Here is a 16682-nt window from a genome sequence, read left to right as displayed (position 1 = left end):
GCGTGCCCTCTGAGTGTGTGCGTGTGCCCAAGCGTGCCCTCCGAGCCTGGCGGCAGCGGGTGCCCAAGCGTGCCCTCCGAGCCCGGTGGCAGCGGATGCCCAAGCGTGCCCTCCGAGCCCGGCGGCAGCGGGTGCCCAAGCGTGCCCTCCGAGCCCGGCGGCAGCGGATGCCCAAGCGTGCCCTCCGAGCCCGGCGGCAGTGGGTGCCCAAGCGTGCCCTCTGAGTGTGTGCGTGTGCCCAAGCGTGCCCTCCCAGCCATGGTGGCAGTGGGTGCCCAAGCGTGCCCTCTGAGCCCGGTGGCAGCGGGTGCCCAAGCGTGCCCTCCCAGCCTGGTGGCAGCAGGGGCCCAAGCGTGCCCTCCTGGCCACGGCGTGGGGGCCCCGCGGGCTCCTCCAGGGCATCCAGCGCCCACACACGGGCACTGCAGACTGGAGCTCCAGCGCTGCAGCCTGGTGCTCCAGCTCCATCTCCTGGGCAAGTCCTGCCTTTCTGCCAAGCCTGAACATTCAGTACAACTGTTAATGAAGTAGCGGGCTGAGAACTCATCAGCATGTGAATTCCCTCAACATTCAATTCAATTACAATTCTCTTCCTAAATCATCCATTTTACTTAACCAAACTCTAAATTGGCAGAGCTAATAAGCTCGGGAGAATCAGTGTACACCATCCATTTCTGGGAACAGGACGATATTTTCTAAGATGCATTAATAACTATGACAGGATTTATGTATAAGATAAATTCATTTCAATTTCCTTTTTCAATTAATGGCCAATTATTTGAACTCAGCTCAACCAAAAATATTACTCAAGTATCATTAATCTAACAAAAATTAACTTTACTATTCTCTCAGTAACAAGCAGATATAATTTTAAGGTATAATAACGCACTTGAATAACATGTTGTCCATCTGTATTCTCAGGACCACTGCTGCCCACTGGAGCCCCCCCATCAGGCTGGCTCAGGGTATTGCTCTTAAGGATAGTGACTTGAGCAAAGGTCTGCCCTAGATGCTGCTGTAGGCTACCAGTGCATTATCCACCCTAGAGTAAGAGCTATTTCACATTAACAAAATATACTGGTACAGAGTGCCTGAAGTAAAAACAATCCAGGGGAAAAAAAGAAAGCACAACCTTTTCCTGCACACCCTGGCAGTGCCTGGACTTGCTTTATCTTCACTGTTCCCAGAGTCTGGTGCCACCCACCCTCACTGAGGAGCGCTGGGTGCTGCGCAGCCACTGAGCCTCTACAGCGGTCGCAGCCCACCGTGCTCCGGGACAGCCCCGCGGGTGCAGGGACACGGCTGGATGGGCACCACCAAGTACCAGCGCACAGGGCAGGGGCAGCCAGGCAGCCAGAGGGACAGTCAGCTCCCCACATCCCCAGGGGCCTGTGCCGCATCAGAGAGGGGTGTGATGGCAGGAGACCCACATGGGCATTGACTGACTGGTGCCTCTACCACCAGCAGCACCCCAAGCCTCTCAGCCTCAGCAACTGAAGCGCAGGTTTGGCAGGGGTATGGGAAGAATGCTTGTCAGAAAAATGCCTGTTACCACTTTATTCTTTCTTTCTTTCTTTATCTTTGTCCACCCCCCCAGGAGGTTATTGATGGGAAGTTTCATTTCAATCATTATCTCACCAAACCCACCCTTTGGGGAGTTGTGAGAGCACAGAAACCTCTCTCCCTTCAATCTACTGGTATTAATAAAATTCTGCTTGCAGCTCTGGTGCTGTTTAAACACATCTCTAATGTCAGAAATGCTGGTTGTGAAAGGTTGCTTTTTTTTGTTTTGGTTTTATTTCATTTGTTTTTTAATTTGAATGAAACCGTGCTATACAATGAACTAATTGCAGTGCACTGCACTGTTACTAGGGGAAGGCTGGAACTTCAGCACATCACATATAGAACCCAGTGGCATTTTGTTCATTGCAAGGTCACCTGTGGGCCTGAGCAGGCAGACAGACAACAGAGGACACTTTATTTTTTTAAAATAAACCTATCCTAGGAAGTAGAGCAATTACCCCACTGTGCAGATGCTTCTGCCCATCAGCTAAGGGCTGTCCCAACCACACAGCTCCCAACATGTTCCCTGAACACTCCAGGCAGGTACTGGTGGTCAGCTCACTCTTGGAGGTCTGGTTTGCCAGGAGCCCTCCTCAGGATTGACTTACTCCAGGTAAAGGTTCTCTCCCAACCTACAGAAACCACACGTTCTACACAGCAAGAAGGCTTTAAGCTACATAGGGGTTTCCTTTGCCTTCTCTGAACAATGAAAAGGAAGCCAAGGATTTGCTAAGCAATGTAAGAGCTTAACTGAGTACTCAGAAATCAATAAATTCATGGCACAGAACAAAACTAGACTTGATCTAATTACAATAAAAATGTCACCAATTATACTGACATGTTTTCATATAAAAATAGTTACGGATTTGATGAAAACATCAATGTATTTCTGACTGATATTTACCTTCAGTACATTTTATTCTTCCAGTAAAAACCACCTTATTTACCATTAACTTGGGCTATTCAAGAAGTATTGACATGCAAAAGTTCAACACATCCAACTATTTTTGAGTAATTCTTCACATAGAGAAGTGACAAGATTTATAATTTACCCCTTACATGATTATACCAAGTACAATAAAATTAACAGAGAATGTAAATAATGGGATGCTGGGTAAAATCAATGCAACTGCAAAGACCTATTTTATTGTAAGTGAAGTCCATTCAGAATAGTCACAACGCAATGTACTGAATTTTTCAGCTTCTCAGATTTTTACCTATTTCAGTCTTGTATCTGTCTTCTCATTAATTGTACATTCTCTGACAGAAATCAAGATCTACCTCCTAGATAACATTTTATACAACAAAAGAAAGGATCATGCTTTCAAACAGGGATTTACAGGAGGCTGCGTTTCACAGAGCTTTGCCAAGCTATTTGAGTGTCTGAAATTTAGCACATGAACCAGTTTATCCACACTCGACTGCTATTGGTATTTCCAGTCAGAACTGGAGCAGCAACACAGCTGCCAGTTTAGTTAATCTGAAATTTCTGGGAAGCCATTGTCAGACCTGGGAGGCTGTCACCCGCCGCCCTCATCCATAACTGCTGGAAGCGCTGAGCTCGAGCGCTGCCGCCTTCCCGCGCTGACAGGCATCAGCTCTAATGCAGCAGCTCCCTGCCAAGAGATTAATCTTCAGGTCGTTTCTAAATCTGATAAAGCTGTGCCTCTCCAAAGTGTGATATGAACTGCTTCATCCCTGGGCCCCCTGTGACACCCCTGCTGCTCCCAATGCCTGGCCTTGATGAAAGCCTTGGGCCAGGAGTCACTGCCCAAAGCTGCCGCTCTCAGCCTGACCCTCGGATACTGCGGGCTGACCCCCTTCCCTGGGACAGGGACCTGCCACCTCAGCACCTTCCCTGGCCATGCACTCGCTGCTCTGGAGTTTATTTTGTGCATGTGTTTAGTTAAAGTTTTGAGTGGAAGAATATCCCACACAGTCTCACCCTACTGTCACTCCTGGCAGAACAAACACAATCCACCAAACTACAGCTCTCTCCCTCATCATGGTGCCTACCCCTCTCCCCACAAATCCTGGACCTAAAACCAGCTGCTTCTACACCAGATTTGTTATATGTGACCATAAATGACAAATCCTGATATTGTGTGTGGGATGATGCAAAACGATCCATTTTGATCCTTAATACAATATAAATTATTCATTTTTAAAACCAAATCACTCCACTAGAGACACCTCATTATTACACTGGTTTCTTATTTCTCATGTGGAATTTGCACCTATGCTGCTGTAAACTGGAGAGAGGGGCTGCTGACAGTGTTGCCTCAGATCTTGCTGCCAGTCCTATTGCAGCCAAGCTGAGTAACTGTGGGCAGCAAAATCTGGTTTAGTTTTGCAGGAGACAAGCCACGGAAGGCCTTACAGAGGAAGTGATGCCAAAACTGGTAGAAAAGGGGATGTGAGAGCAGCAGGGAGATAAAGGTTAGCCAAACTGTAACTGCTTGGGCTTCTCCCTTTCTAAAGAAAATAGCATTATACAATGATATATGATAAACATTTATATTTCAGAGAGGTAATAATATAACGACAAAGCTACCATCTGCTGCCAAGTCTGTGCCTTAGAAGGGATGGAAAAAAGCCCACAGAAGTTACAGAACTTTGCAATCAAACAGAACTAACAACGAAACAGGGAGACACATGACATCGTACAAGGCAAACCACACTGGAGATAAGACCAAAACTTTACCCTAAATGGACACACCACATGTGAAACCCCTGCTCAGACAGTCACACACACACACACACTGAGCAGAGGAGCTGGAGATCTGCCAGTTCAAATCACATGTATGAAAAACCATTTCTATGAATCCTTGATTTCTGACAGCAATGTCAGGAACTGTGAATGAGGACTGTGAGCATTCAGTGCCAAAAAGCAGACTCTAAGAAGTCAAAAGGTTAAGGAGCTCAACGTGAAAGCGCACCCTCTCTCCTTTCTAGGTTTTTGGGCTTTGGTTCCAAGCCACTACTAATAAAGTCTAACAATGAAGGTATAAAACACTCCTCTAGCACACAGCATTTCCTCCCACTGATAGTAACACAAAACATCATTGAATAATTGCTCTTCCTTTGGGTTTTGCCTTTTCCACACTAAGCAGATTCAGCTCTAAAAGGTTCTTATGGCTTGGAAAGAGAAGGAGACAGAAAAAACCCAGAAACATCACTCTATGAAGCCATCTTTTTGCTATGCTTCTATAAATTGTGACAAAAGACCTGGATCCCAGAACACCCTTGCTGCCCTGCTGGATCCCAGAACACCTTGTGCTGCCTTTGCCTTGTCTGCATATGGAGACAAAATCATGATGTTTCCTACACTCCTTCTCTACTAGCTCTGCTTTCAGGGATTGAATTACTTGTTGAGTGACAACACTGCAGCAAGATCTTGCTTTGAGTCTCTCAACACAATCTCTAAATCCCTTCCAGAGCACTCCCTCCTGGACAGGGATTCCCTTCACCAACACACTGTGCTCATCGCTATTTCCCAGTGGCTTTGCTGTTTTCTGATTCTACCACCAGTGCTTCACTCTCACCACCAGGGCCCTAACATTGAAAAGCCTACACAAAGCCTGAGGACTCCCATGGGAAACTCCCTCCCTCCTGACATCCTCTAAGTTTGGGACTGATGGAGACATTTTCCAGCTGTCCAACAGCCCTCACTGGTGTATGTGGCATTTTTTACAAACAGCCTGTCTTGTGGGGTACACATCAAACACTTCTTGAAACCCATTTTGTATCTTTACAGTCACCAGTTCAACAGAGGGTAATTTAACCAAACAGTAAGAACATGTGTTTGTTTACACTGTTATCCATGGAAAATAACATTGGTACTAGCAGTCTTTTTTTTTCCCTTCCCCTTTATTGAATCAGTATGTTGACAGAATTTTTTTTCCCCTGGAAGGCCCAGCTTTAGCAAATAAAGGATTAGAAGAAAAAAATATGCAAAGTAATATTTATGACAAGAAAGGGAGAAATACAAAGGTTGTTGGGGAATATTGCAAGAAACACAGTGCCTAGAAAATGCGGTATGTGAAACAAGAAACCACATTAGTTCTTGAACAGGGAACTTTGCAAAATACAGGGTTCTTCATAGAGACACTAACAGCACATGCTCTAACTGGGATTCCTGTTCACCCTCTGTAAGAACCTTTTATCTACCATAATGCCATCAAGTCAAACCAATGTACCTCATGCTAAATAAAATAACTTCGATACTATGAAGTACTATGACTGTTCTTAAACAAACAAAAAAAAGTTGTATTTTGTTATGGATTGTATTAGTCTTCTATGCTGTTTCCCAAACTAAGATCACAGATGATTATCCCTTTTTCCTATATCACAAAAAAATGTTGGCTGGAAGGGAGCTCTGGAGCTCACCTGGCTGAAGGCAGATGAGGTAAATGCAGAGCCCCTTGCAGCTCCCCTGCCCACATCAGGAAATATGTTCTGTAGGACCCCCACAGGGTCTCCACCAGTGTGTGGGATTATCTGAAGGCAGCTCTGACCTGTAAGTGATTCCAAAACACACAGCTCTGTACTACAGCTTTTACCCACCAGCACTTTCTGAACATCTGTACAGTTTCAACATTAGTGACTGAGGCTTGTCCCACTAAGGCTCAGTAAAGCTGATAATCTTGTTTTTATCTTCTTTGATGAACAAGAGAAAAAAACCTGCTGATGCCTCTCCTCCAGTTTCATGTTAGCTGGGCTTCTAGCCAGAGTTATTAAAAAAAGAAGAAATAAAAACCTTTCCAGGTTCTTATTCCCCAAGCTCATACGTCTCCAAGCTGGGGTTTGTGTGTGTGCTGGGCAGCTGGTTTTTCTATTGTCTGAGCTGTGTCCTAGGTGCCGTCTTTGGCTGCCGGGCAGCATCAGGTCTCGAGCTGGGCTCCTCCGAGCCACCACTGCCACTGAGCAGCATACTGGCGGAGAAGGAAGCTTCTATCCTGGGAAGAAGGGAGATGTCACTGATTCGCTTCCAAAGGTTGTTCTTTCCTATAGAGCCTAGCAGTGATCACCTGGACAAACAGCAGACGTGTTGGCACAATGCACAGCCTTGGCAACAACCACACAAGCCTTTCTGCTCTGCAGGAAAGGCAGCCCCACACACATAATTTTACATGTACCTAAACACCACCTGCGTGCTAATGCAAACTTGTGCTCTGGCTCTTGTCACCATGCCCCAGGCAAGTGAGGCTGTGAGCCAGCTCTGGAGATCCCTTACACAAGCCCTGAACCCTTGCCAAGCTCGTCACCAGCTCATCACACTCAGCACTGGCACCACCTCACACTGCCAGGCTCTGAAATGGAAGGTGCTTCTGAGCCGCCAAGGTTAGTTATTGGAGGAAAAAAGACCTTTGACAACCATTTTAAACAAAAAAACCTGTCTGCACACTGATATTCTGCTCATTTTACATGGATGCACATCTGTGAAACCAGCATGTACACATGCCACAGAGTAAACACTTTTTGTAGTAAAACACAGTAGAAGCAAAAACATAATCATCATCAGGATGGAAACAGCTCAGTCTCACATGGGTCAAAAATCCCAAACAGAAGAAATTCACCTTTGGTTAAACTACACTTGTGAAATAAAGAAATTTACCGTGAAATGTTCCTGTGATTTATAGTTCTCATCCAGGTAAACTCGAGCTCTGTTGTAGTCTTTCATCGCATCACTTGACAACAGTTCTCTGAAAGAGAAAGAGAAGACTGAACATGTAAAGGGAGATGCAAATGTACTGCGTTGCCTCAGCATTGCTCTGTGCGGTGACATCTCCCGCATCACCCAAAGGAACCCGAGTGGGACACGACTGGGAAGGGCGCGGGTCTCTGGCGCCGACAGAGCTCCATGAATTTGGGCGATTGGTGCTGACGGTGCCGCAGCCGAGCGGAGCCGAGCGCGCCGTGCCCGGGGGCGGGGGGCCGGCCCGCACCGCCGGCCGCCGCCAGCAGAGGGCGCGGGCGGCCGCGGCCCACGGGCGCCGCCCCGGGTTTGCTCCCGGCCCCGCGCGGACTCGGAGGCGATGAATTAAATCGGGATAAATAATCCCGGGACATTCCTCCGGTGACTGAGCTCTCCTGCCCTTGTCCCCCGGCTCGGGGGGGCCAGGCTATGGCCTCCCACCACTTACTTCACGAACTTGTCCACATGAGACATTGAAGCTTCGTAGTTCTTCCCTCCGAACTCTTGACAGTGTAAAGCCATGAAATGGGGCTTGTGTGCATGGACCACCTGGAACAAAGAGAAAAGCGAGATTTAACGAAATTGTGTCCACAGCTCAGCACACAGCGGGAATGACACAGATCCGGGCATTCAAAAAGGAGGACTGGCAGCTACTGCCTGACAGGTAATTGGAACACTGGCACAATAAGCAGCAAGGGGAGCATCATTCGCCATCCACATACAAGATTGATAATACACAATAATTATCTCAACTATTCTTAACTAACATTTTCTTTTTTGAACTATGACTTAGATCCTAGACTATGTTAATATTTAAAATACATTTATATTTAGTATTTGTATTTAAAATATAACCAAACTTTTCCAACTCCCCTCAAAGAAGACCTGACATGATTAAGATGATCCAAACCTTTCCATGTCTCAGAGGTAGAAGGGTTCAAACACCTCAATTCATTTGCTAGAGTGGACACTTTTCCACTTCTACAAAATTTCTCAGTGCTGTTTAGCTGTTGTGTTTGATATTTTTATTTATGGAGTATCTTATTTACAAAAGTATTTAAATAACAGCTGCACACACACCTCTTAACACAGGAGGCATGGAAATCCATCATGCTATTCCAGGTGTTAGTCTTGAACACTGCAAATATCTGAGACATTACACAGTCAGCAATTACCACACCAAAACCCTAGAATGCTTGTGTCTTTCCACATGCCTCAAATCAAATATAACGTTCATAAATTTGTTACCATTTTGAACACACATTCAGTGTTACTCTGTCCTATGGAATTTTGTCTGCTTTGTCTTTATTCAGAACAGCAAACACCACATCCAAAATGCCTCTGTTAATACTGAGTCTCTATAACTTCTATTCCATGCCTTATTGTAAATTAATGGACACAAAGCTCCAGAACAACTTCCATTTTAAAAGGGAACAGTCCAAAACAATCAACAATGTGGCAGGGGAAGCATACATGGAGAGAACATGATAAATCCAAAATAGGATTCACTTCTTTCTGATGGGTGGCACCGGGTTGCCCCAGCCAGCAGAGAGGCCATGCTGTTCATGCCGCCATTGGGAGGAAGAGTGGGTGGTTTCTACCAGCTACTGGCAGCAGAGTCATAAACCAACTCCTCTGCGCAGGGCTTGGTGCCAGCAGGCTCGGGGTGCTCTGCACTCAGGGTCACAGCATCTCCCCCGCTTGCACTGGAACACAGCCACGCGCAAGGGGGGCTCAGGGACTGCCGAGTTCTAACCTCAACACACCACAGTAAAGAACAGCTGAAAAAACAGGGATTGCTCTCCCTTCCACTCATTGTCTTGCTGCTGGTGCCCTACAACTCTGAAAAGGCACAGACACAGCAAACCTTTGCAGTCCTGCTTTTAATTATGTAAATCAACAATGACTAATATTACCGTTAAAAGTTCTTTAGGGATCATAGAAGCACAGAATGGTTTGAGTTTAAAGGGACCTTAAACCTTATCTCATTACACCTCATTGGCAGGGAAACTTGCCACTAGAGTAGGCTGCTCCAAACCCTGTCCAAGCTGGTCTTGAACACTTCCAGGGATGGGACACCACAACTAGAGGTTGTGGGTGTTTCTTTTTAACAACAGTGGAAAGAAACTGCTATTTGATGTGATGACGGTGCAAAACCCCTCATTCCTGACGACACAAATAATCTCATTAGACAATCAAGCTCAAAGACAATGAATTAAAGATCAGCAAAATCTGAATTGCAGCATCTTTCCATGGAGCCAGAGGCAGTCACAGGTCCCCGCTTTGAGCTGGCACCGTCCTGCCCAGCTTGGGGACACGCCACAGCAGGGAGGGCTCACGGGCACCAGCAGGTGACAGTGCCAGACCCCACCAGAGGCTCCTCAGAGCACCCCCACAGCCCGTCAGGCACAAGAGGGCAAGGTGACAGCAAGGTTTACCATCAGCTGGCAGCACATCCCTCCTCAGGGCCATTCCTACAACACTGCTCTCCCTCAGCGCCTGGCGCAGGCCCTGTCAGCGGGCCGGGGGGTCAGGACCAGCGGCAGAGAGGGCGGTGGGACTCCAGCCATAGAAGGGAAGCCTGGCAGTGGTTTGTGCAAGCCAAAGCCAAGGAAAACCCGGTGTGCTACTACATCCAGGTCACACAGTGCATTACAGCACTGCCAACCTACACGAGGTCACCCTTGCAGAAAGAAGGGAATGTCCTGCCGTGGGTTTCTGAGTCATTTCCAACCGTCACTTCCTCCGTACCTCAGCTTCCCGGTCATTGAAACATCTTGGCACTGACCTGCTTGGTGAAACACTGAGGTGAGCTGCTGGTAGTGCTACTGCATAAAAGGAAAAAGTAAATACTCCCAACTCAGGTGTTTGACGACGATCATTGAGTACTTCCATTAGATCATTAATGCTGGTTTCTGCCAGTGGGGAAATTAGCAACTTGCTTTAAAGCATGCCATCATTGGTAGAGATGGAGACTGAGCCAGAGCACAACCCAATCATAAGTTTAATTGGGGGGCGGAATGAAAAAAGAAAAAAAGGAAAAAAAAAAAAAAAAGCAGGTGACAGCCCAGATGTCTAAAAACATACCTGAAATGCAAGAAATTATACCCAACCGGGACATGCTTTTCTTCTGATATATATTTCCTATTATAGATTTACAAACAACTAGGACGAAGTTGCTGAGATGTCCCTGTACAGATGCTCCTTTCTTCCCAAGGCACTGCCCAAGGGACCACTGGCAGCAGCCTGCTGTCAGAGCCCAGCAGCAGCGAATGACAATCAACGACTACATTCACCTGGTTGGTTCATTTTGTTCACTGTCTGGAGAGAAATACTAACCAAACACGGCCTGTGAAGCAGGACTCTGGAACAGAGCTCACCTGTGGACCCTAACACCATGCCATCCCAATTCTCCAGGTGCTTTATTGCTCCAAATCAGTTCTGGATTCCAAGTCCTGATCTTATCTACTTGGAGAGCTCTGTGAAGCCACCAGCATCAAAAAGTAGTTGTAACTATATAATCCTGTAAAGCCAACACACCCACTCTCACTGTTTCAGGGCAACACACGCAGTAGCATCGACTGCGGATGCGGCAGGAACGCACTGGCTCATCGCGCTACTCATTTTAACCACAATGGGTTTGCTTCAGCAAGAGCTCTTCTTACACAGCTAATGAAAATAATCAACTGATAAGACAAAAATATAATAAACTATTTCAAGTAAGATGTAGGCACAAACTATCTCACACTCGTGAACCATCAGTCACAGGGAGCCCTGAATAGGGAGTCCAGCAGTGAGAGAACACTGGAGAACAACTCTACTGTGCTGAAGCAGCAACAGAAAACACTTCCAGGCTCTGGAGATGCAGGACACGGGTTTTTTTGTTTGCATACAAATCCTTGAGAACTTGAAATCACAGAGGATATTAAAAAAAAAAAAAAAAAAAGAGAGAGAGAGAGAGAGAAGAAGGCTTATGTAATTTCTAATGGGGGAAGAGCATTGGCTTAAAAGCAGTGAGGTCCTTGTAGCATTCCTTGCAGGTTAAACCACCAGAACTGAATATTAGTTATGTCTCTCATATAATAAGTACCCTCCAAGTAAAAGCAAATTGGCTCTGCTTCATTACCTTTTACTAGTTTTCTACTCTTATGGAAGAACAAACAGTACATAATAATGAGTAATGAATACCTGAGAGCTGAAAACTCACAGTTGCCAGAGGTTAAAGGTCATACATGAGACCACGTAAATAATGAATTTGCATCCACAGCAGCACCATGTATTTACAAAGTTGGGCATTATTTTCAATTCTGGATAGGCAAAAACAGCATAAAGGAAGCAACAATCAGGAGTTATTTTGGGGGATGTGGGTAACTAAGCAAGATGCTCCAGCATAGCTGAGTATGAATACAAAACTGGTGAAAAGTACAAACCTGACATCTTCTCATTGCTACAGGTCTTTGCCTGTTTGGACAGGGGATGGGGAGGGAACCCAGTCAGTCCACAGGGCAGAGTGGGTCAGGCTCTGCTGGAACTGGGGCAGCAGCCAGGAGAGGACACAGCCCCACGCTGCTGGCCGGGCCTCTCAGAGAAGGCAATGCAGGCACAGGGGCAAGGGCACCAGTGTTAGACCTCAATCCAAGCAAAGCAGAAGAGGAGCTTGAGCCTTGATCTCATGTAAACAGGATTGCTTAAAAAAAATAGCAAAATATGGGCTTTAGCCTCCTTGTGAGCTGTGAAATACATACAAGTCAATTTAGCATATGTGGTCCCAAAGCACTCCAAGTATTTTCAATTTCTCTAAGTCTGAAGAAGAGAAAAAGAGGCTCCTCCTGGGGACCAGGCACCCAGAACGCTGCAGCACTCAGCTGCACATGGCCAGCAGCCCAGGCCTGCATCCCTTACCCTTGTCACAGGCCATGGATTCAAACCAACCAACAAACAGCCCAGACAGCCCCCCACCCGAGGAAAAGCACCTCTGAAAAAGGGCCGGGACCTCAGCTTGGAAGGGCTGCAATGGAGTCTTTTCACCCCCTCTAGTTAAAAAATCAGCATCAAGTCGACTAAAATAATTAAACAACCTTTGAGTGGCTGGGTGGGGTTTTGTTGTGTTTTGGGATATTTTTTGTTTGGTTGGTTTGGGCCTTTTTTGTTTGTTTTTCTTCCTTCTCTCCAAATGGTAACACATGAAGTTCCCACACAGTTATACCAAGATGACCTTTAGCTATTAGGTAAACTTTTAACTTCTGTATTTCTACAAATAAAGGCTCAAAATACTCTCAAACACATCAGGCAACATGGAAAATTGCATTAGGGGAAAAAACCCTCTGGCTCCAAGTTTGCATCCAGAATGACCGTGTACCACGAATGCGACACAGAAAGATTGTTACTAAAATCAGTGAAGATTTTCAGTAGCTCCAGCTCCTGAACAACTCCTGCCCCAAACATGAGGCCCAGTGCAGATGGAGAAAGGGCAAGGGATGGAGAAGGAGGGAGTGAAAAGGAAGAAGAGCCTTAAGTAAATAAGTAAGTCAATACAAGTCCTCTCTTTGTGCTCCTACACTCCTCCCTTGCAAACAGTTTCCTTTCATGTTCTTGGAACTTCTTACTCCCCCATATTTTTTCCTGTGCACTGACATGAAGGCTGCAAACCAGGGCCTGATTCACTTTGCACAAGTGGGACAAAATCCCCATGTGCATATTCTGTGAATATTCTCATTTGCACGGCAGCTAGTTCACCAAATCATCCCACTGCTTGTTAAGCACTAGCACCTAGATCATCAATCATCCCATTTCTTCGTAAGAACCCAAGACTTCCCTATCACACATTAAACACTCCAAAACACTGTTCTCAGGCTGTTTCCACTCTCCCCCAACATTCACTTTCCCTCGTTTCCAATGTAGGTTTTTGGAGTAAGAGAATTTTTACTGGAAAGAGGGCTAGAGTCCAAATTGGATGGCAAGATACTGGAACAGGTTGCCCAGAGAAGCTGTGGCTGCTCCATCCCTGGAAATGCTCAAGGGCAGGTTGGAGGGGGCTTGAAGCAACCTGGTCTAGCCAAAGGCGTCCCTGCCCATGGCAGGGTAGGTTGGGACTAGATGATCTTTAAGGTCCAACCCTTAACATTCTATGATTCTATGAAATACCCGGGATTGAGTCCAGCTGAACTGCTTCATTTTGTTTCACTCTTCCTTGGGGAAAAAGCAGCAACTAACAGTGACCTGGTAAAAGACTACCACATATTTGATAGTTAAACAAATTTTAAACTACCCAGTCAGCTGTCACCCAAATGCAGGCTCCACTTTTATAGGACCAGAGGTGGATGAATCCAAGAAAACCAGATCAGACAGGACACCACCTCTGAGCTTTATCCACTGTACTGTTACACAGCACAGTGTCAATGTGCTGCTCTCTGGGCTATGCTGGAAGCTGCCGCTAAAACCAGCCTGGAAAGGGTCTTTGAAGTAATCTTTTTCCCATTTGTATTTCTTGGAGAAACTGTTTCATTTACCAGCAACAGATCTTCCATACTTTTCATGTTAATGATGTAGGATATTTGCAGATCAAGGTTAGAAGTTTTAAAAATTTAGCATGTTACACTTGATGTTATTTCAGCCCTCTGTATGCTCCCACGTCCTCAGAAATGCAATGCATACTGCATATAAGTTAATGGTAATAGATAAGTGACTTTACCATGACAGCAAATTTACCCATGACGCAAATAAATCAATAAATCAATAAATAAGCAAATAAAATCCCTTATTTTAATTTACTGGAACTTATAAACAAGTCCACAAAATGCTCTTTAACATCAGTTCGAAGACATTACGAGTTTAATTTCTAGAAACATTTTAAACTTCGGTAATGGTGCTTCCTTTCCTGTGGAGAACATTTTGACTGCTTACACAAGGACCTCATCCTCAGAAGTTATGCAAACTGCCCTGACACAACTGCATATGCAAATTGAATTCCTCAGAAGAATGGAAAAAACTGCCGTCTGCGGTTTATCTGGTTTCAAGTTTACAAAGAGGCATGAAGAGTCATTTTCCAGTGCTGCTGCTGAACCTCAGTTCACAGAGGTTTTGCACAGAGAATTAAACACAATAATCCCTCTGAGGCTGTACATTTGCTGGGTCGCTCTGAAGCCTGAGCCAGGATGGTGCTAAGTGACTTTTGGTAACTACATGCTTGTCTCTTCCCTAAGGAGCTTTTGACCAAGTTTTGTTCCACTTCCTACTGCGTTGGAGAGTGTGGTGTGAGCAGCCAGCCCACTGCAGAGACCCAGAGGGGAAGCAGGATAAGGCCAGCAGCAGCCATGCACAACACTGCTAACTTTGTCCTTTGTCTATTTTTCCTTTCTTTTTCTTTTTAAAATACAGTTCTCAGATTGCAGGGACAGAGGGCAGAGCTATGGAGACTGAGAGGGAACAGAACAGAACCCCCAACAGCTGAGGGATGGGCTTGGGTCTGCCCCAGTAACACTTTCCCTGGTCTGGACCCTGCACTAGACTGGCCTCATGGAGCATTAATGGGTCATTTTATTCCTCTTTGGAACTCTGTATGCACAGTACTTACTGGACCAAAGACAGACCACATCCAGTCACATGTCAGTGGTCCCTGCCCTAAGATACCAGTAGCTTGTTCTTTTCCCCTCCTCTTCCTGTTCTCCACAAACTGTTCAGAAGCATTTCCGCAGTGCTCATGCCACTTCAGTAAACAAATGAACATGGAAGGAGTCTCCTTGATAAAGATACGTAAATAAGTCATGTGATGGTGAACAACATGCAGCCATATTAAAAAAAAAAAAATAAAAGGAGTTCTGTCTGTTTATTTATATTTCCTGCATAGGAAGAGTTTCTCCTGAAGCTGTGGAGGGCTGGAATCAGAACTAGCTGAGACGTTTGCACAGCGCAAGCATCATGTACATACAGCAGTGATCGACCAAGATGGACGGAGAAAAAGAAACAGATGAATCTGAAGTTGGCAGACACTGCAGAATGTAAGACTGTTTACTGCACCTTGGATTTTTGCAAATCTGTTACGTTTGCCAGTAAACGTGAATTGCAGTATTTTACATCAATGCAATACAGGTCACAGGCTGCACTGGTAACCTAAGAACGTAAAGACTCATGGGACACTTTCCATTACAAAAAGATGAAATACTGCTAATCATATTTTCTGCACACAGTTTCACTTCAGAATTTGAACAGCACAGTTTTGCTGTTTAACTATTTTTCTGTAAGAGATGTAGAACTGGATAAAGGAATCTTGTGGCCCTTCAGTACCAGGTGCCACTTTTCCATGGCCAGGTCAGCCAGGGCTTGGAACAACCCGGTCTAGTGAAAGGTGTCCCTGCCCCTGGCAGGGTGTGGAAGTAGATGGTCTTTAAGGTCCCTTCCAATGCAAACCATTGTGGGACTCTGTGAATCTCAAGACTCCCTCAGTTCTGTCAGCAGTGACACCAGCTCTCACGCTGCCTCCCAGGGATGACACCTCTATGTCCCAGCAGTGTTAATTTCCTGTTGCTTATTGCTGTATTTCTGCATGAAGTCTGCAAGTTCAACAAGTCTCTACTACAATAACACAATGTGTGAGAGGGGCTTTTATACTTTAAAAAAACCCTCACAGCAGAAGGTTACAGCACATTCTATAACATGGGTTCAGTGTCAATATTTTCACACTACCAAACAAGAAAATTGTTAAGAAAGAGACGACACAGGACTGATTTATTGCAAACCAATGCCCAAAATTGTCATATTTCAATTTTAAGGTAAACTGGACTTCCCAACAGATTTTTTTTTTTTTAAATACTCAAATATGTATCTTACTCAGTAGACTTAAAAGACCATTTCATGCCAAACTAAAGTCAATTTTATAAAACCTCAACTTATTTTTCAGGCAGAGGATTGTCTATAAGAACCAATTGTGCTTATATGCTGAATTTTTATGATTACTCAGAAATCCAGAAAGAGACATATTTTTCAGGGCTGTTTTTTACCATAAAATAGTGATTTCACTTCACAAAGCAAAAGATCCTGACATTACTAATTAGACCAATAAACAAAGATGCACAGAATTCTGTGAGAAAATAAGCTTTACCTTACCTGATAAAATTCCCGAAGCCAATTCTTCTGTAAATTTTCTGGCTGAAAAACAAAAGGCTAAAATTAATTTAAGAGTAAGAGTAATCTATTTTTACAACAATATCATGATACTATTGCTTTCCTCAGTGCATTCGAGAAGGGAACTTTTTCACAATTAAAGTAAAAAGTACAAACACAAGGATGTTCCTCCATAATGCCACTTTCATTCCCGACTCCCCTCTGATTCTCACCAAAAAGGTGCATTTTGTATATGGCTGCACAGCATTTGTACCCACACATGTTTATCAGGCAATGACACGTTGAACTATGTCCTGTTAGA

General features: G+C 45.1%; 1 protein-coding gene across 4 annotated transcripts in view; it reads right to left on the bottom strand.

Moving 5' to 3' along the window:
- The window catches only part of INPP5A (inositol polyphosphate-5-phosphatase A), a 146577-nt gene extending 130110 nt beyond the window's left edge, over positions 1–16467 (bottom strand). For all 4 annotated transcript variants that reach the window (XM_042019648.1, XM_042019649.1, XM_042019651.1 and 1 more), the window contains exons 1-3: positions 16364–16467; positions 7710–7810; positions 7181–7268 (exon numbers count right to left, since the gene is read on the bottom strand). In XM_042019648.1, the coding sequence (XP_041875582.1) occupies positions 7181–7268; positions 7710–7783 (162 nt within the window). In that variant the 5' untranslated portion in view covers positions 7784–7810; positions 16364–16467. The remainder of the gene's footprint in view (positions 1–7180; positions 7269–7709; positions 7811–16363) is intronic.
- Positions 16468–16682: the final 215 nt, after the last annotated feature.

Source organism: Corvus kubaryi, unplaced genomic scaffold, assembly GCF_017639235.1.
Source record: "Corvus kubaryi isolate FWS band 111438036 unplaced genomic scaffold, C.kubaryi_AGA036_p1.0 138, whole genome shotgun sequence".
Lineage (NCBI taxonomy): Eukaryota > Metazoa > Chordata > Aves > Passeriformes > Corvidae > Corvus > Corvus kubaryi.
The sequence above is the reverse complement of the archived record's forward strand: the minus strand, read 5'-3'. Positions and strand labels throughout refer to the sequence as shown.